The sequence below is a fragment of the Epinephelus lanceolatus genome, chromosome 18 (genome assembly GCF_041903045.1).
Source record: "Epinephelus lanceolatus isolate andai-2023 chromosome 18, ASM4190304v1, whole genome shotgun sequence".
Taxonomy (NCBI): Eukaryota; Metazoa; Chordata; class Actinopteri; order Perciformes; family Serranidae; genus Epinephelus; species Epinephelus lanceolatus.
The window spans coordinates 16685637-16707141 of NC_135751.1; the positions used below are offsets into that span (position 1 = coordinate 16685637).

The 21505-nt window shown below is 39.8% G+C and overlaps 2 protein-coding genes across 5 annotated transcripts in view; one reads left to right on the forward strand and one right to left on the reverse strand.

Annotated features, from left to right (window-relative positions):
* The first annotated feature begins 5 nt into the window (after positions 1 to 5).
* On the forward strand, positions 6 to 4254 carry nkiras2 (NFKB inhibitor interacting Ras-like 2). Of its 2 annotated transcripts, none has more exons than XM_033645104.2 (4): positions 6 to 56; positions 525 to 641; positions 2400 to 2641; positions 2751 to 4254. In XM_033645104.2, exons 2-4 carry the CDS (start codon positions 548 to 550, stop codon positions 2991 to 2993), a joined length of 579 nt encoding a protein of 192 aa, XP_033500995.1. In that variant the 5' UTR covers positions 6 to 56; positions 525 to 547; the 3' UTR covers positions 2994 to 4254. The 2 variants fall into 2 exon arrangements, with proteins under 2 accessions (XP_033500995.1, XP_033500996.1); XM_033645105.2 differs by having other exon boundaries at positions 56 to 275.
* Positions 4255 to 11058: 6804 nt separating this feature from the next.
* Positions 11059 to 21505, reverse strand: part of znf385c (zinc finger protein 385C) — a 187634-nt gene continuing 177187 nt past the window's right edge. For 2 of the 3 annotated variants that reach the window (XM_033645707.2, XM_033645709.2), the window contains 5 exons: positions 19740 to 20108; positions 19429 to 19616; positions 17944 to 18042; positions 17288 to 17377; positions 11059 to 14223 (listed from right to left, as the gene is read on the reverse strand). In XM_033645707.2, coding sequence (XP_033501598.1) covers positions 13993 to 14223; positions 17288 to 17377; positions 17944 to 18042; positions 19429 to 19616; positions 19740 to 20108 — 977 coding nt within the window. In that variant the 3' untranslated portion in view covers positions 11059 to 13992. The remainder of the gene's footprint in view (positions 14224 to 17287; positions 17378 to 17943; positions 18043 to 19428; positions 19617 to 19739; positions 20109 to 21505) is intronic. The other variant, XM_033645708.2, reaches the window with a different exon arrangement.

Here is a 21505-nt window from a genome sequence, read left to right on the forward strand (position 1 = left end):
GCGGGGCCACATACTGCAGTCGTTACGTACACTGTAAACAGGAAGTAGCCCTTTTGGTAAGAAGAGCAGCTTGCTTGATAATAAGAATCATTATCATAGCTCAGTCATATTTACCTGCAGGTAGCCATTATGAGCTTATATGTTTGAGGGCACAAATTTTACTCGGGATTGTCAGTTTCAGATAACATTAGCGACTGTATATATTACATCGTGTCTACGGACCTCACCGAAAGCTAATGCTAAGCTAGTTCCTAATGTCACAGACTGGAGAAACGGTAACATGCTCAGCTAACTTAATTAGCTAACGTTTTTGTAATATATCAGCATGACTAACGTACATTTTTAAAATGTGTGCTATCTTGGAATGAATGCATTAGTAACGTTAGTTAATTGTTTATGACAGAAGCATATTTTAGCAATGTTGCTACCCAAAAGGCATGAGCAACGTTAGTACAATGTTATGCACTCAGTTTTCATAGTTTGCAACGTGAACAAAATATTGGTGCATTTTCTCCAAAAAACAGATTTTCTGACCTGAAAGTGAGTCATGGGCAAAAGCTGTAAGGTGGTTGTGTGTGGCCAGGCTGCAGTTGGCAAAACAGCTGTACTGGAGCAACTACTGTATGCCAATCATGTTGCAGGTATACATTTTGCTCTATATTGTTTTATTCTTTTTATTTCAAATAACACTGTTGACCTGCTTGTAATGCACTGTACGTTGGTTATTCTCTGTGCATTACTTACTGTATTTAAAATGTTTAGTTTGATTGCCACTGATTCTCCCTCACACACTGATACATGTAAGGAACACATGTATTAGGGTCTTATCTGTATGTATCAGAGGAGGGGGGTGGCTGGGGTGTGACTTAGTTTTTTTTCTGTTTTGACCCTCCCTGAAGCTACAAATATTTCTCCTTCCTGAGTGTCTAGCGGAAAATGCATTACCCTCCCTTCGCCATAAATTAGTAATTACATTTTAAAATGTGCCCTTTGATGTTTGAAAGGTAAAACTTAAAAGTTGAAGACAAAATCCGGGACCTGATCAAAGCCTTGGTTTTTCACTCTTGTTGTGCATGCTGGTTAGTTTGTGCAAACAGTTTATTTTTGGCCAAATTTTAAATGAGATGAGAATGAAGTGATTTTGGTGAATTTAACTATTTTATGCTTAGATTAGGTTTTGTTGTTTTCTGACAGAAGCCTTTATGTTTACTTTAAAATTGATGGTAAAATAATACAAAACACAACCTTTTAAATGTGTATGCCCCTTCCCTAAGTCAAAATAAAAAACAGTCCTGGCTGGCCCAGTGCTTAAAAATCATGAGATGCCTCCCCCTTTTGTACCATCCCTTCCCTCTCATAAATAACAAACAGTCCCAGTAATTATTTGGGAATAGCAATTGAACAAGCAAAATATATTATTTGTGCATAATCATCTTCCTCATGAAGGTACAAAACAGAGGGCCTTTTACACTAGCATTACACATTAAATTTCTTTTCATACAGCATGGTTTATTGCAACTGAATATCATTAAGTTTTTAGGCTTTTAGGCTCCTGTAACAGCAAGACTGATACTCTGCTTTTAGTCAGGCACAAATATCACAAATAGGACACTGTGTGTTGTAGAGCTTGTGATAAGACCCTAGAGGGATAAAGTTACATGACTAGGTCTTTTCAACTGTTTTGTGGATTAACATCTTGCTACTAGGTGTGGGGGGAAAAGATCGATTCAGCATTTTTGTTTTCTTCTTCTTCTTCTTCTATTATCATGATATTTTCCATTCAATATTGTATCGATATATGGACGCCAAGTGTTGTTTTTATTTTTTTATATAAATTATTAATATTGCAAGTAAATTAAACTTTGGGAGACTACTAGATCATAAAACCAGTACATTTGATACTTTGCTGCAATAAAAATGATTTAAGTAAGATGAACATATTAAAACAGATGTTAGATAAACAGATGTTGACAAATTTTTCCTTTTGGGTCATAATTTGCAGTTGAAAATGGGTAATAAATTGGAATATATCACAATATATGGCATCACAATACTCAGCATACAGCAAAACATTTAAAATCTCAATAACATTGTATCGTGACTTAAGCATTGTGATAATATTGTATTATGGGCCCTCTGGTGATTCCTACCTTCACTTGCTACATTCTGGTTTCTAAAGTTCACTTGGAAGTAAATGTTAATCAGCACTAACTTAACAAATTTATTGCATATGGTTTTTTTTTCTACTGACACCCTGTCATACAACAGTGTGTTGCTATCTGTTTCAAGTGACTAAATATGAAAGTGCTTAGTTACAATGTATTCATTACCAGCCATTATCCTAATACTTGTGCAGTATTACACACTGTATGTGTCTGTCTTTGTTTGTCCACTGTTAGGTTCAGAGCCCATGGAGACCCTGGAGGATATCTATATTGGCTCCATAGAAACTGATCGCGGCACACGAGAGCAGGTGCGCTTCTATGACACCCGTGGGCTCCGGGATGGGATGGAGTTTCCTCGACATTACTACACTTTTGCTGATGGCTTTGTACTCGTCTACAGCATTGACAGTAAAGAGTCCTTTAAGCGAATGGAGGCCCTCAAGAAGGACATCGACCGTCACAGAGACAAGAAAGAGGTGAGGACTGCCAAAGTGCTTGTCATTGCTAATGAAGCGAAGCACACTGATGTGGACAGAGCTAGAGTTTACACTTATGTGGGGCTAACCTGATGATCCTAATCCACAGGTCACCATTGTTGTGCTGGGTAACAAGCTGGACAGGCAGGATGAGAGGAGAGTCGACTCTAACATGGCCCAGAACTGGGCGAAGAACGAGAAGGTGCGTCTGTGGGAGGTGTCAGTGGTGGACCGGCGTACACTGATCGAACCCTTTGTCTACCTGGCCAGCAAAATGACCCAACCTCAAAGCAAGTCCACTTTCCCTCTCAGTCGCAACAAGAATAAGGGCAGTGGTTCTACAGACAGCTGAACGACCAGACACTGTTTTTAAGTTCGAGAGGAAGCAAAAAGGGAGAAGAGGTGTGTTAAAGGGAATCTAGTTTTGCTAAAAAAAAAAAAACAAAAAAAAAACCTATTTCAATATTATGAAGGACTGAGGTAGTAAGAGTTGGTTTGGAAAATATGGATAAGCGATAATGAGAAAAGGCAGGATGATTGTATGGATATTTATATATACAGTGAGTACTGTTGGTTTAGCATCCATGTTCGATGTTTTGATAAAATACTGCAATTATAAATGAGTGACAATGTTGATCTTTTATCAACAATTTAAAGAATGCAAAGTTTTTTTGTCATTCCGTGTATATTAGTTTGGATTATGGTCAAAATATTCATACACATTCTTGATTATTACAGCTGTTGACATCAGCAGCCATGTTTGGACTTGCAGCTCTTAAACTACTGACAATCAACATTTTGCTCTCAGACTCATGGAGCTCACTGTATAGATAAATTAGGACCTCGCACACAGATACACTGGCTACTATTTTATTTACATGTACACACAGGCTGAATCAAAAATGGCAGCAGTCACTCATGTTACCTGATTATTGCGTCACACAAATGCTGAATTTCACATGTTGTAAAAGATTTGATAGGTGAAAGTCTTTTATTGATACATTCTTGATGATGTGATGTTTGTTGATCTGGAGAGTTGTTACACTATATTTGTTCTTTACTGAGTTATACTGTTGGATGTTGTACAGTGAATTATTAACATTCCTTACCACATACTGCCTTCTATACAGGCTGTAGAAACTGAAATATGAGATAAATGTTCAGGAGAAAGGCAGTTTCTGCAGGCTCAGGTGCTACTTTTTTTCTGCTTGTGACACATAAAGACATAGCACATTCTATATAGTAAAATGTTGCACCACGAACAGCACGACTCATCATGTAATCAGTTACAGTCACTGAGGAAGTTGAAGCTGGTATATTTTTTACTAAGCTGTAAAGTAAAACCCAGGGCATTCATCAGCTGACCATTGAACAGTCACATCAGGGTGCAACATGAGTCAAAATATCAGCAGCTTTTAATGTTTGATTGAAAAGGGGAATCCGTTTATTGTCTTTATTCATGTGTTTGTGCTTCAGGCTTTCAACACTATGTAACATACATGCAACATTTTTTGTGAATATCAAGCCTTTATGTATTAATATCCATAAAATGTGTTCACTTGATATTTGCTTGCATGTTTTGCAAACACATTAAATGATTTTTTGGGTCTAAACAGAATATGTGTGAAGTGTTCATTTTTGTTTCATCAGTTTTCATGAATTTGGTTGGAGTGTAATGAGTGTACAGAGCCCTCTATTGGTTACAGTGAGGAACTGCAACACCATTACAATAAACAAAGAGATGACAGCTGTGTTTTTAATATTTTGTCCACTACCAAGTAGCATGTATATAAATGAAGGTGGGCGAAACATTCACAAAAGTATTATATCTCACATAGGTGTCTATAGTAATGCATCACATGTTGCGGGGTTCATAGTACCTAATGAAGTGTTTATTTATAATACAGCTTTAATATTTGTGCTCACATGCCTATGAGTAAACATTTAGATACTTCTAAAGAATAATAACAATATAAGTATTGTCACATATGTGTGATAATCCACATTGACACCCCCACTGAAACCATCTTTGCATTTGTACTGAAGCCTAACACTGAACACCATTTTTTAAATGGCATCTAGCCTTTGTTTTTTTTGGAGATTGAGTGTCCTTGTAAATATCTTTGGGCAAAAGCTCTATCAAATTATAAGTTAACATTTCAAAAGCTGTTTTTTTTTCTCATGTAGTTCCTCTGAGTACACATGTGTTTTCTTAATACTTTTTGTCATGTGGGAGGATTTAAGGGCTGTTTTTCAACGACAAGCAGGTGTTAGCATTTCATTTAAAAACTGAGCCTTTTATATCCCTCGGAGGAAAAACACTGATTAATAGATACAAATAGATTCACACCAAATTAAAACTCGCACAGAAGCATGGGAAATTATCAGCTGTTGTGCAATAAACTGTCCACTGTGTTTGATTACTCAACAAAATGGAACATACAAAATAGAATATTCATGACAAACATGTTCAGGAGAAATGTGCCAGTGATTTAATGATTATTGGAAATGCTGGGTGCAATTTGTAATGACAACTGATTATTTATTTATTTATTTTACCCCTAAACTGACAAGAATAACACAAGAGCTCCTTGAGGAGAAATGATAGAGATTAACCAGCAGCAGTACATTTCAATGACTGCAAACATGATATCTCATCATTTAGGTTTCAGGGCATTGAAAAAGTTACTCTGCCAGAGAGAGGTGGTAACATTCAAGAAACACTTGGCAGAAGAGAAGTATGCTGATTATTTAATCTGTAAACTCTAACTCTCAAAGGATTAAATGATGCGATACAATGGCATGTCATGCTTTAATGGATTTGGGGATCTCAAAAGACCAATTTATAACACATGGCATAGGAGTACACATTGTTTAACATTTTGAATGATTTATGAAAGCTGCAGGACCGATGTGTTCATTCAAAGGATCAATATTTTTTTGTAAATAATCTTGTAAATATCCTTTATTGTGTAGGGAGCTTGAGTTATTTATGTTTTTCCTAAATTTTTCAAGTTTCCTTGTTCTTTCGTTTGTGGGATATGTGACATATCCTTCTGAGACCCTGTGTCCTCATAAGAGGACATTACATTTTGGGTTTACTTAACCTTATACTTCATTCTACTTAACTTAGACCTGTTGTCCTCCTTCGTGGACACTTTTTTGTGCCATCTAGTGGTAGTAAGAGCACAATACACCAATCCAGGTGAAAACAAGATGGCAGCCATCTCTGCTGAGTCAGTCTGCAGCAGACACAAAAGTGGACAAGGTCCAAAACCTGGTCACATTTCAGGGTTGAAACTTGTTTATCAATGATTAATAATGTCTGTAGTTTGATATGGCAGCAAATTTGATACATTTTAGCAACAGTAACAGGCTAAGACACCTAATTAGGAACTGCTGCCGAGGTGCCCTTGAGCAAGGCACCGAGCCCCCCAACCGCTCGGAGCGCCTGTCATGGGCATGGGCAGCCCCACTCTGACATCTTTCCACTTAGTGCATGTATAGGTCCTGTTTGTGCCAACCTGGTTTGTGCATGTGTGTGTTTGGACCTGTGTGTAATTGACAACAGAGTGAAAAAATTGAATTTCGCCTCGGGGATTAATAAAGTATATAAAATTGAAAAAACTAATTAAATTGTGAAGCTGAGTAAGAGCAGTGTGTGGGATTTTCTATTCAGAGACTCAGGCAATATTTTCCAACGCACCTGCATCTGAGACAGTTAGTTGTGTGAATACCTTTTTTCAAACTAACCCCTGAACTGACACCAAAGACATCAGTGCAGTAAAAAACTAAACCAGTTTTGTGTTCAGGTATCTGTGATGATCTGTGCACTGTAACTCTACACATTTTACAATGTACAATCTTAAAAAAAAAGGTTGAAAATTGTACAGATCTGTAACACGGATTAGTTAAGCATTCAATATCCATCAAAAAAAGTAAGCTCTTTAAATTGTTACATTGGCATCAGTTTGGGAGTGGCTGTGAAAACAGTCCAAGTCAGAGATGTTTAGGCAGAGGACATGAACTGCTAGCTCCACATGGGCATGTTGACTGGAGAGGTTAAAGCAAGATAATGAGAAAACCTCAAGTGGAACATTTATGAAATGATATTACACTCACCTTAGCTTCCCCTGAGGATGCTATCATGTACCATCTCATTTCAATCATGTTCTTTTTAATGACTAGAATAGAGCCAGCGCGCTGATGTTACTTCACTCAAAACGCTTCAGTTATTGTATCACACGCTTGGACTGTGACAGCACACAGAGGTGTTAACTTCAAGTTCTCCTGTCGAAATCTTTATGTGCAATGTCTCCACATCCGTATTGACCCATATAAAAAAACAGATTCACAACACAACACAAAATGCAAAATACAAAATGTGAAATACACACTGTGAGCGTGCCAGAGCGAGGGATTGATTTGTCACTTGCCTGTGTGATTTATGAACCTTCTTCCTCCCTTCAGACTACAGTGACCACAGAAGAGAAATTCGCACTTACTTGTCACAGTCACAGGCCAACAAGGCGATGCCCTTGTATTTCTACCAGTGATACCCTTTTTACTGTTCCATGACAGTGTGTCTCACGACTGCAGCTGAGCATCCAGCTCTCCCAGGGGACCCATGAAATAGATAACATTTTATCCCCTCTTTTTTTTGTGAAGAGAAAATAGACTTCATCTTCCTGAAAGCTGCTGCGCTGACCCTCCTTTCACAGTCCCCATCATGAGGCGTCAGATTAACAAAACAATTCCACACAGGAGTGAACACATACAGTCTAAATGGCAGTGCCACCTTTTTTCTCTGTGCTATCGAGCTTTTTTTTCTGTGGGCTGGAAATACCAGCACCACCACCCTTAAGCCATCAGTTATGTCAAATGTTAGTTGTCATGCTGGCTGCCCACGGGCCTCTGAGACAGACCATTTGTCCTGAAAGCACAGGGCGATTTAATCTGAGATAAATCAAGCTTAAGGCATTTTGAACCGTGCAAAAATTGGATCTTAGTTATTGGTTAGAGTTTGTGCATTCAGGGAGTATTTTGAGTTGATGCTTTCAGCATTATCCACAGGGACATGTTTACATATTGTGTCCCACTAGTCAATAGAAAGACAATTTAAGCTCAATAAAAGACTAAATAGAGACACTGTGGAAGCTGAAAAACAAATTGATTTATTCCAATCATCCATCTCATCTTTCTTTGGCTGTTTTTTTTCCCCTGAGGTGCAAATCTGCAGCATCAGTGCAGCAGTACTGATGGCTCTGTATTTTACAATACAGTAATAACCTAGTGTTTTATATGTAATCAGCAATGTGTAATTACATCTCTTCACAATACATCCAGTAAGTATTTTCTTGATACTTTTGCAGCAAGTTTTATTGTCTGAGGTGGGCACCAAGAAATAATAGCATGTATGTATAACAATGTTAAAATCTATGTATTGAGTAATTACACACTATATAGCTACAGTAAAGATTTATTTATGCAATTAATTAACCCAATAAAGGAAATATCCTGTAGTGACTTGGCACGACACAATATATTAGGCAATATGTTTTAATGCACTGATTTAAAGATGACCATTTATCCTATATGTAGGCAAGAGCAGAGAAACTAAAACTGCTGAAACTAAAATCAGCAGTGGAAAATAATTGACTACTAAAAAGTCTATACATTTTTTAGTCTTTCTGACTGTGTATCCTTTTTTTAAATTCTTTTTTAGACCAGCATGTGTATCAATGTTTTTGAAATTGAGTAATGTGAAATTAGGCCTACTTACTATTTCAGATATTAAGCAGGCCTAATTTCATGTTACTCAGTTTCATGCTGCTCATAACAGGAAGTAATTATGCGATCATATTCACAATTACAGCATTTACTGTGTAATTCCTTTACCTATAAGTAGATTATTGTGTAGGCTAGGCTAATACTTGATAGACATTTGAATTGTAGACACATGACTTAGGCTCGAGTCAGACTTCAGTCACAAATTTAATGACTTAACACTCAACTTGGCAAAATTTAAGAAGACTTGCAACGACCTGAACTTTAGTGAGTGGTGATGTCACCTCCACTTGAGCCTTTTGACTTAAAAATACTTGATACTCAGCCCAGTGATTAAATAGTATGTTATTAAAAGGTCCAATGTGTAGGATTTAGGGGCATCTGTTGGCAAAAATTGTATATGATATTTATAGCTATGTTGTCATTAGGCTTTAAACACCTGCCAATAATTATCGTTGTGTTTTGTTACCTAAGAATGAGGTGTTTATATCTACATACATCGGAGGAGGCCCTCTTCCACGGAGTTCACCTTGCTGTTTCACTGTATAGCCCAGAATGGACAAACGCTTGGCTCATGGGAGAAGTTTCAGTTCTGCAACCTCACCACTAGATGCCACTAAATCCTACACACTGGACCTTTAAAAAGTGTGCCACGAATCAATTCATTTCTCTTCATTTCCTGAATCAGTTAATTAAAGTTATTCATTCCCAGCAAGTCAACACTTAATTCCCCAGATTCACGTTGAACCAAGCATCCAGTGAAGTTGCAGGAGAGAACCATGAATGCGATTAGTGCATTGTGCAGGACTCAAAACTGAAAAATGTTAGGAAATGTGAATTAACATGGGGCTCCTCAGTGTTGACTTGGGACTTGCATGTGACTTTGCTCCACCTCTGTTATTTGATGTTAATTACTTTAAAATTAATAAATAAAACTACAGAAGTTAAGACCTACCTTAGAATTATTGTACAAAGTAAGCTACTTTGCTCCATGCCCTTTTATACCAAAACATACTAAATACGTTATTAAAGTCGGGGCATACTGTAAATTCATGACACTGAACATGATTACTTTGATGATTTTGTAAATTACTCCAAATTTGAAATATCAAGTAATTGTGTTGTAAAGTGCTACTCATATATTTTATACAATATATAATTTTCCACTCGCTATTATGTTACATTATTAGTCATGATAGATAACATACAATGAATATTAAGCTAAGTGTAGCATCACAAAACTGGACATATTTCTATGGTATATTTACTTCTACATCTTAAAAATCTTTTATAATCATTCATTTGCTTCCAATTAAACAGAAGCACACACACACACACACACACACACACACACACTGAAGCTATGTTCATAAGGGCTGACTCTTGAGTTGAGGAGTGGTGCCTGACCACCACAACAGGAGATAAGGGTGTCACTCCCTCCATGGAGAGGAGTCTGATAAGATAATGGATCAATACAGTGGATACACACCAGTGTCACAGCTTAGCAAGGTCATCATGTCCTTCCTGCCGTATCACCGCCTTTAGTAAGTGCTGGGGATCCAAAGGCTTCCCTTTGATTGGCACCACGGGAGCTGCTGGACCCGGATGTTGTGCTTATCTACTGTTTCCACAAAGCATGATAGCCTTAGGACAACATCAACATATAATCCAAGGGCTTTCCTTCAAATACACAAGAAAACTGGAAAATGAATATGGAGCTAACTGAGCTAAACACGTGATTATCCGGTGAAACGGCTGAAAGTCACATTTAATCACATATGAAGTCGCTCCTCTGTACGGTTTCACTGTATTGAAGTAAGGACAAGCAGAGACAGGTAAAACTGTTTCATGTTGGCAAACACACAGCTGCTGCTCAGCAATCCAGGAGGATTCATTGTTTAGCACCAAATCTTTCTGCAGTCATTTCACAGTACAATGGCCATCTGTGGAGAATCATGTGTAGATAAAGGAGATTAGTGTGTCTCTAAACCACATTAGCCACTCAGGTATATTATTCTATCACTCCTTTGTGTGCCACAGATGCAACAGAGCTCAGACACTTGTTTCCATTTGCTTTCACCGTCGTATTTTGGCTAAACACCAGCCCTGCTGTCACAAGTTGTTTCCTGAAATGGCTGGAAAATGAGTAGCTGTGGGGTTGCCACATGAACAGATGCTGCAAGGGTGTTGCACACTTTCAGAAAAGCCAGCACCTTCTGCACCTGCAAACTCAGGATCACATATAAAATCAGTTTTCATTTCCTGATTCAGAGCTGGATTATGCTCAGTATTTTTTTTATTTTTATTCATTTTGTTTACAAATGGATTAATAAGTCGAATTTTAAAACAGTGATGTTTTCTTTCTTTCTTTTCTCTGCAACATAATTTAATCAAAGAAAGTGCAATTTTGAGCATTTTCGCAAATCTGAGCATTCATGTTGCCACTGTTTATTCATTAGCAATCATCTGCCTGAGTTTTCTGTCATTTTTTTCTTCCTTTCTTCACACACCCACACACATATTGTTGCTGCTCGAAAATCAATCTGAGTCAGTCTGAGATGTTGCTGTTTTTTTTACCCATGATGACGCAGGAAAAGCACACACACACATTCACATAATCATTAAAACCATTTCTTACAAGTTCTAAAAGCTTTATTTTCCAAAATCCATCCCTTGTCCTCTCTATGGTACAGCACTGTAAGTTTTTTTTGTCAGTCCATCCATGTGTACAGTGTTTCCTGCTCTCTAGAGCTATGGAGGGATACCCTGAATGGATGGTCATGTTAGTATTTGCTCAACCTGTCACCCCTGAGAAGGCCTGGCTAATGTGACTTTAGGATATTGTCTAAAAAGGCCTTGAATTACATTATTAATTCAGTCACCGTCCACAAGGAGAAAAAAAAGCTCACTCAAACAAAAAAAGGATAATTTTAAATATTTTCTTTTGTACTTAAAAAAACATGTTGGTAAATAAACAAAGAACAAAAGAAAGCAAAGCGTTTTTCCTGTCCCTGTATGCCGCACAGAGCCTACGATAACATAATCTACTCTCTTCTATGATAGCAGTTCATTGTGATACAGATAACAACTCTGATAAAATCTCTATAGTTACTCTATGATTTCTACATATAATTTGCCTTCTCTAGATTCTTTATTTTAAGAAAGTTTCAGTTCTTTAGGTCAGAGTTCCCACTGAGCGATAGAAACAAACAAACAGTGAAGATTAAAGGCTGGCTGGTTCACTGAGTAGTGCGACTGGGGAAAATCACATCAGTATGGCCTCGCTTACCCAGAAAGACTTGGGGGTCCTTAAACAGAAATGTACATAGGATCAAAGGTTTTGTAGAAGCACTAGTACTGGATGGCAATTACAGGGTTCTTACGACAGATGGCACTGCTGCATCACAGACAACTATACATATTGCACAATGAGAAATGCATAGGATTGCTCCATTACTGTAATTTAAGAGTACATGATTTGGTATGAGTGTTGAAGGAAGGATGAGGTGTGTACGCTCCCAGTCCTTATGAGACCTTGCCGACAGTTCATGTCGGCAGAGGGAGGGCTGAGTGTCAGTAGATATCCTAGGTGGTGAGAGAAGGGGACAGCACATGGACAGCAATATGACAGTTGATGTTGCACTTGTGACACTTATCCCAAACACTTGTCTCTGACGTAACATTGTTTTGCTCAGTGGAAGTCATACAAAAGTTCCCCTGCTCCACTGAAAAGTGAAACAGCAATGTCATATGGCGCTGAAGCACCCTCTCCGCAGCGCGAGAGCAGCTATAAATGGAAACGGCTCAGTCCGGAGTCACAACATGTGGAGACGGACCGTGAGCGTCAAGCATCGAGGGCAGCACCGTCAGGACAACCCCTCATTTCAAATGACTCTTCACTGACAATTCAGTGTTGGCCCTTGGCTGTGTTGGAGTACATAATACATTGTTACAGATGTGCACAGTATAGAATAGATAAAGCCATCGACACACTGAAAACACATCATAAACATAAACATACTGAATGTATTGCTTTAAATGTGAGACTTGTCTTGATATGGATAAACCATAATGTGATCATTCTCACCTGATTGTTTTTTTTTCCTTTCAAATAAAATTGACATGGGATTGTAAAAACATACACCTAGGGCAAAACAAAGGTGACTATCAACACATTGCTTTTGTAAGTAAATCAGTTTTAAGGTGCTTTTAATGTGGTTGCCATGGCACTGTGCTTTGTTCCCTCCCACGCTGTGCGCCGACACCGCAACAGGATGTCAATCAAAAAGTGGCTGAGCAGCCTCCCCACCCACTGTCATCCAAACTCTTCACTGAGCTCTGAAATTCCATCAGGTCTTGAAGTTATCCATTCTGTTTTCATCGTGTGCGTGGTTGCGTGCGCGTGTGTTGGGCGGGAGGCTTTTCCCCGCTCCTCCTCCTCATCATCATCTCATGCTGAGATCATGCTGCAGAAAATCAAGGGCAACAGCGAGGTGACGGCAGGGTGAAGGAAAAGAAAAAGAGCAGTCACAAGTGGAAAGGAATAATGGCATTTTGCAATGTAAGACATCCATAGCTGCAAAAATGTTTTTCATGCCACTAGCTTGGTAAGAATATAATCAAGCTGTGTTGCACGAATGATGCACTGGAGAGGAACAAAAAAAAACATCATTCCAGAAGACAGATTTGCAAATTGAAACAAAGTCAAGTTGACAAGCTGACCTTTTCTGGACCTTAATGAGTGCTTAATCCTGGGGATAAAGGAAAGGAAAAGAAATCTGGAGGGCTATGACTGTGGTTGTGACTCATAAAGAAGAAAGAAGTTTTCATTTGTATGAGTTAAGGGCCCGGAGAAACAGCTGGAGATGCAAAAATGGTTCTAACTGGGTTTTAATATATGGAAATACATTATGTAGTTATAGCTTCACATACCACCCACAGTGAGGACTGTTTGCCAATTGCCATATCCAAGATGAAATGTGACAGCAACCGCTCTCAGACGATCCTTTGAGCTTGTTAGTTGACAACACTAATCAATGTCTAGCCTTACAGGAGGGTGCCTCTGGTTCAGCTGCGTTAATGACCTATGATCCTCCCACCTTTCATCAAACCCCCAAACCAATAAGTTAAAAATGTTTTAAAAGAGCATCAAGTAAAGGGACCTTATTTTGTGGCAACCACACTAAACATACATCTAGACTTGTCTATATTTGTTCTCTAATAAATTACACAATAATATCCATAATCCAAACCATGTTGACCCATGAAATGGCTATAAAAGCGGCCTCTGTGCACCAGTCACTGTCTGGAGGCCTGTCCTGCTCCTTAGGTCATGATAAGAGGAGCAGAAAGAAGGCATGATGGGGGACCTTGGCCTTTATGATAGGAACAGCTCTCAGGCCTGATGGCCTCCTGAGCGTCAGGACTTGTGCACTCTTTCCATTGTAAGTCAGGCGGGCTGCATAGTTTGCGTGTGGCCTTTGTCATGTGGGTCACACTAAAGGAGGGCCTGGGGTTTGGTAAAGGGACAAGGGTGGAGCTCAGATGGGAAGTGGGTCAAGTCTTTAGTAGGGGGAGAAGATGATGGGTGTGTGTGTGGCCCTCAGTGGCCCCGGGGCGGGCCGAAACAGTGCAGGGCCCAGGAAGGGGGTCTGGATGAAGGTGGTGGTGCCCACTGGGTGGCGTAGAGCCAGCGGGTTAGTCGCCACTGTGCACAAAGTTGGCTGGGTGAGGGGGCTGGGCAGGAAACCAGTTGTCAAGCTCTTGGTCAGCTGCTTCTGCAAGGCCAGTTTGGTCTGGAGAAGACAGGAGGGGGGAACGGTGAGAAGTGAGAGAAGACCACAATTAGGGGAAACTTACTGGGCAAACATGGTCCCAAACTCATGGGCCTTGTTTGCACACATAGAGGAATGCATTTTTATACATTGCCCCATACTAAATGTCACACACACAACTGGATTCCTGTTAGCTCGTTGCACTCATCAGACAGATATACATGATAGGTTAATGCTAGGACTACAGTTAAGACACACATTAGCACATTCAAGTCAGGACAAGAGTAAAATGGCAGTCATTTACTTTCTAGGATATTAAAAAGGCAGTTTAGGGTTGTTTTTTTTAACATTAGCTGAGATGCTTTACTCACTGGCTGTGATACTGATGGATATTAACTTAGATGGGATTTGCTAAGATCCTGTGAGACGGATGTATCCCACCAAGCGGACAAAAACTTTGGATAAACCACAACACAACTTCTAAGCTCTTCTTATCAATGTCTCACCGTTGTAGGCTTGAAATTTGTTTGAAGAGTTTATAGTTTGCTCTTGCACAGAGAACAGCAGCATGGTAAGCTTGGAGGAAAAAGTTTTTGACAAAATTGCTGAATACAGCACTTATACCTCATGCACACTGTTGTTTCCTTGTATCATATTTGGCAACTTATGAAAAGCATCGACATGCAGAGCTGGAGAGCCGCAGTTTTAGATGGAGGGATGGAAATTGCTACATATCTTTTGATGGTTTTATGAGGAGCACCACAAGGAAACATGTTCTTTGTTTAGACTATCAAACGTACAATGGATCACAGATATTTGTTTCTGGCTCAGCGTTAGCTAGCTGAAAAGTTGTGTATTTCCACTTCAAAATGTTGATTAAAAACGTTGCCATCTGTTGATACTTTGACTTGGGCTAATGCTAATGTTAGAATGGATGGTCCAAAGGAACAAGTCCGCCTGTCTGGAGGGCAGGGGCAAGAAAGCCCCAGGGAAAAAAATGACAAGCAGCCTGGCTCTAAGCAGCCTCCACCAAACCCCGCTGAGCCAGGCTGTGTTCTGCTTTTGTGACAAAAGGTTTTATGAATATTTTATTTTGTTAGTCTTGCTGTGTCTCAGGGCTGCCATTTTAATCCAATGTAACTGTTGTGAATCCAGGCTGATTTCAGCTGCTGTCCTTTGCGAATGAACATTCTATAAACTTTCTGAGGTCTACTGGGAATAAGTATTTTATACGCAGAGGATGCAGAACTCGCTGTCAGCTACTAACATACAAAAAAGTTTCTTGCTAAAAAGCCTCATTTCCAACAAGCAGCCCAGTTTAGTTCAGTTGTTACACATTAGAGCACTTATTTTTGCATTTCCATTGTCAAAAGTTGTGGATAGTATTAACAGAACCAATCCATTTGGTCCCATTTTTTAATCATTCCTCTGTTGAGGCACCTCGCATGCTGATCTGATACTAAAAGGTGGGGAAACCAGGCAGTCGATTGGTCGATAGAGAATCAGCACTCTTGGTCAACAAGGACTCAATGCACAAAGGACTAATTTAAGGTGTGTTGATTGATTCACATCATCAATTCATGCATTGAGTAACATTACAAGTTAACATTCCACCTTAAAAGTTGCCAGCAGTCGGCCCAGTGACTTAAGTTATTTTTTTCTCCAACTCCAGGTGCTGCTAGAGGCAGCAAAACATCCTTTCATTTTATAGATACAGTCTACTAATAAAACTCCACAGTATGAACAGTGGTGACATGAGCCTCAAAACCAGCCACAACTCAGCCCTGAGCAGAGTGACTGTCTGCTATTGACCAATCAACGGACTGCAGTGTTCACAGCTCGACCTTTTAGTACCAGATCTGTGTGCTAGGTACCCCAACAGAAGGGGGACCAAAAATGGGAATGGTATGGAACACTTCCATTGGTAACATTCACAACTTTTCCTAGTGGAAATGGAAAAAAAGCGTACTGAACTGAACTGAACTGTACTGTACCATACTGCTCAGTGGAAACGGGACTTAAGAGTATTGTCTGTGGTGGAAATGCAAAGCAGATCTATGGTTTATGTACATGTCCGTATGGGTTATGTATGGGTTCAATAGGTAGCATCTCGAAAGTGTTTGGTGGCTAATCAGAAATTAACTTCAGGGATCAACAGGCTAAGCTAATGTCCATCCATAGAGTTGAGGAGTGGGAGGAAGTGTTTTTCAGCATCTGGTATTCCCATTTCAAATTTTTCTTTAACTGCTACCTTCAATATTACTTAACATAAAAATATGGGATTTTCAAGAGAATACATTAACAACCATGTGAGTTTATGTCTTGACCAACAGTTGCAATTATTTTACTTTAGCTTCTAAAAAATCATGTTTTGTCCGTTGATTTTCCAAACACTACAATACCAATGACATTGAGCAGCCATTGCTATAGAGCAGCAAATTTAAAAAATGCTCGTCCTTGAATTTATGAACAAAACACATTGCCATAGTTACTGAATTAATATAAAATGGACCATGAATCCCACAGTAAATTGATTTAAGCTGCAGATTGTATTGGTAGTTTTCTCAATACTGTAATATTTTGCTTCATCCCCCCGTTTTTAGCACACGTAACAGAAAATGCTCTGCAAGGGGATGTTTCTTACTGAAAGAACCTTGGGAGTCATTTTTACCTTCTTCCCTGAAATTTTTATATTCTCAGCCCTGTACCTTTGACTTTTATTTAAGAACCAGATATTTCATGGAAGAGTTTTATGTGTTCCATCAAAGTCGCGGAAGTGCTCCAACTGTGAGTCATGTCACACTGTCTACAGGGAAAATTAATGGGATTTCTTCTTCCACAAACCATGGCACCTAAAACAGCTCTTCCCACTTCAATACTCTACTGACATCACCACCAGTGAGTAAAATGAGTAGCACCTCATTTAAATAGACAAAAAAGAAAAATCAGAACTATCCTAACTAATACAAAAATGACTTCTTCATTCTCTGTTCAGTCCCCTGCCCTGTGGCCAGGCCTAAACTTCAGCCATCTGAAGCTCTCGCCCTCCAATTCAACCCCAGACTCGGCCTCTCCCGCCACTGACCTGCGAGGAGAGGGAGGTGAGATTGTACTGGCTGAACGCTTTCTTCATGGCAGACACAGCCACGCCTGCATAGCCACTCCATCTCACGTTCTGTAGGATGGAGGAGGAGGAGGAGGAGGAGGAGGAGGAAGAGGAATATGGGGGAGAAGGAGAGATGGGGAGGTGTGTATATGACAGGAGCAGAGAAGTGATTAATCTGGAGTGCTGATTCAGGCTGCTGTTGTCAGAGCTGGTCAGTTGGGGAGAGCAGGACTATTTTAGACCTGTCTCAGGGGTAGGGGACTCACTGAGTACAACAGTGTGCTTAACCTCTATGACAGTACAGGCACACAAGCATGCTGCCTCACTGAGACATGAAAGCCCCTGAGCTCAATGCAATGAGATCTGTGTGTGTTTTTTAACTGTGTGTCTGCTGGGGCTGGGGTCAAATCAGTTAACTGTAACAGAGATAAATTAAAACCAGTGTTTAAAAATGCATTAGTTTACAAGCTATACTGAATGTATTCCAATTCTGGCACATGTGTGCAGCATGTCCAAGCATATCTGCTGTAAGAGAAAGGCAATTATATTTTGTTTGTCTTCCTTGAGTGTGTGTGCATGCGTGCATATTTGCATGACAGTGTTTTGTTTGTCTGTGTCTTTATGCTGAGACTTACCGCTAAGCTGGTGCTTGGCTGGCTCTTGCTGTGGGGGGTAAATTTGGGTTTGGGTGGTTTTCCAGCCAGCCTATCCTTGTGCCTTCTGCTATTCATGTGCTGCCGAGACCAGCAGAAATACCATCAGTGAGCTAACAAGCATCTGTTGTACCACAGTGGAACAACTTCAAATGTTATCTGCTGATTAATAATGCATACACATTGAGTATGACTGAAGTGCACAGAAATTACATCACATTACTTTCTACGGCTGCCACACTGTCTCCTCCTCTGGCTGCAGTACTAACAGGCTTATGTCCTCCTGGGACAGAGGTTGTTTATATAAGACCGGTGGAATGCATTTAAAGCTAAAGCAGCCTGGGTGCTAACGCATGCCAACATATCCTGTATCTTTTCCACATTCCACTCCAGCGTCGAAAAAGTTTCCAAGACAGCCCCTTCACTCAGATTCAGTATTTAATGAACATCAAAAGGGGAGAAATTACTTCCCCAACCAGGTTTGATGCCAACGTAACCAAAAAATTAAATACGGGAGGCATTAGTAGTGTGCAATAATGAGAGGTAAATAAATGCCTACTCACTTTGCAGCTTTGCAGTTAGTTATAGCATCAGATGTTATCTGTCTAATGTGGAAAAAATAACTGCTGCTTGAATGTACCCAGCACTCGCAACCTGCTTTCAATGGCTTCATTCATGTGGCTGTAAATGAAAGTGCTACTTTGATTTAAGCCTCCCTCCATCAAGGTGATGTTGAAATGGTCTCTTGGATTATGTAAGGTCTTTAAAATCCCATCATACATATTTATCATTTTAATACACATCATTCGGGATATGTTTTATAATTGTAACATTACAGGTCAGTCTGGTCTAAGTTCATTGAAGGTAATTGCTAACTATATGCAGGCTGTTCTGTTGCCTGATTATTCTATGGTCACATCATCTGTCTGCGGAGGTGAGGTAATTATATGCACTATTTTCTCCACTGCCTGATGTGATTGGGCTAGAGTGCTTTTCCCTGCAGAGTCAACAGTACTTCAATGCACTTTTGAGCAAAATCCTATCAGGTTAGCAACAGTCTCACTTAGTATGCCTTGACAAATCTGCAGGACTTCTCCACGCCCCCGCTTCCCTCCTCATCTTTCATTTCATACAGCACAGGAAGGATAGAGAAGTCCTAGAGTGATAGCTCTTTGCCGTTTTGTCCTCCTACTCAGATACTTTAAGCCAAAAAGTTTGGATGTCTCGTGTGGCTCCAGAATTTTAGTAAGGTCATAAGTTTGGTATGTTGCTACTGCTTCATATACACATTTCTCTCAGTTTCTTTATTAGATTACATCAGCTATCATCGATTCATTTGTAAATCTTGTCTCAAAAGTGTCCAGTTTTTCTTTTACAATGGCCTGCATACAGCTTAAATGGTCATCTAGACATAACTATGCAATATAATCTGTATATATATATGTTCACATTTCTTTTGAGACTTACCTGGCTGAGCTGGGTCTCAGAGTTCACAAAGATCTCACACACTTCACACTGAAAGTTCTTGCTGGGCACGCCGACGCTGCCTTTGCTAGCCAGCCTCTTGCTCTTGCAGCCAGCGCGAGCTGCCACCACCTTCCCCCTGCGCCGAGGCAGAACACTGTGACCTTCCAGCATCAGTTTGTGCTTTGTGCCTAGTGGGGAGAGTAGAGAGCTGGCAGGTTTGTTGTGGTTCACATTAAATAATACTACAGGCATTTATTTGATGCTCAGATGTTTGACCAACCCATGTAAAAGCCTTTATAAAAGCCTTTTACCGCTGTTATGTGCTTCCAGTTGGGAGATGGAGTTGACTGTGACTTTACAGACAGGACAATGGAGGTGAGCCTTGCTCTTCTTGGGGTCTTTGTCCTCATCTGTACGAGACTCCTCTTTGATGCTGGATGCGTCTGCATGGCTGCCGGACTCAGTGGTTGGGCCCGCAGCCTCGATAGCCTCTGGGACTTCAGGGGCACTGGTGTCTGAGGCAGTCTCTGAGTGCTGTGAGGAAGGTGAAATCTGAGGAGGTGAAAGGGTGACCAGCTCCATGGAAGAAACCTCGGATACTGGCGTCAACATAACTGAGCTCCTGGGACTCTCCTCAAGCTTGGCCTCCAGGTTGGCTGGTTCTAGGTCAGACTGAAGACCTGTGTAATAAGGTACAAACAAAGCATAGAATAAACAAACTGTGGTTCATTCAACAAAAATGGTGCTAAGCATCCAAAGATGGTTCGTCTTAATCAAAGAGTAACCTGACTTGGTGCTCTATGGCACACATCTTTTAAAGGTGCTATACAGCGCCTTTAGTGTGCAGCATGAACCATTAGTGGTGCCATATGGCACTATATTGTTGATAAATTTCTGAGCCTTGGGGCCCTTGAACGATGCCAGATAATACCATGGATGAGTCAGTTAAGGTCCAGTATGTGGGATTTAGGGGGATCTATTGGCAGAAATGGTATATAATATTCATAACTGCTTTTATTTGTTTATAATCACCGTAAAATAAGAATTACTGTTTTTGTTACCTTAGAACAGGTGTCAGCAACCTTTACTATCAAAAGAGCCATTTTTTTTAAAAAAATTATAAAAACAAATCTGTCTGGAGCCACACAACATGTTTTAGCCTTATAATGAAGGTAACACAGACTATTAAATCCAAATTAGCTAATCAGCATTACTAGTAGATCTAAATGAGTATTTAATAGGATGTTTTACCACAAGGTGGCTATTCTGCAGTGCATTATGATTATTTGGAACTTTAACTTTGCAAAGCTGGTGGTAAAAGCAAATGAAGCTGTCCACACTCTTAAATTCTCTATTCTCCTCTGAAACTTTACTTATTTGGATTTGGAGTCCATAGCTAGCCAAGCTATGGTGGCACCGCTCCCGAGGTTTGGCAAAAACTCGTGAAAAAGGCGTCAGGATGGAGACATCTGAAGCACCCAACGCCCGCGCCCCCCCCAACCAAGTGTCGGCCACTGTAGTTCTCCTACAAGCTTGTCACATGGGTTAAGTTTCAGTTCTGCAACCTCACCGCTAGATGCCACTAAATTCTGCACAATGACACGTATACTTAAAACTTTTACTAATACTTAATAATCATTATTGACCATTTCTTATGAAATATTGGCTTGAAAGATTCAAGATTCTGTATCAAATGCTAACTGAGAAACACGTTACCTTTTTAAACCTGAAATATTTCCGTGCACTTTGCAGCAAAAAGGTTGAGAGCCACTGATTTAATGTGTTGTCTCCTCAAAATACACTTTTAATGTAACTCTTTTGACTCATTCTCCAGTAAACTGAACTAAACTAAGGCTGAAGGACCTCTAAAGAATAACTGAAGGTTCTTAGCTTAGTTTAGTTAATTTGCAGGGGTATGAACTGGTAGAGAACCTCTGAAGGACCATACAGGGGCTTAATATTATACCGACATGGCATGATGTTTGAAAAAACACACCAACAATGAGATTGAAAAAAAAATCCCCTTGCATGCTTAATCAACAAAACACTCTTTAGAATGATTGAACTTCTTGAGTGC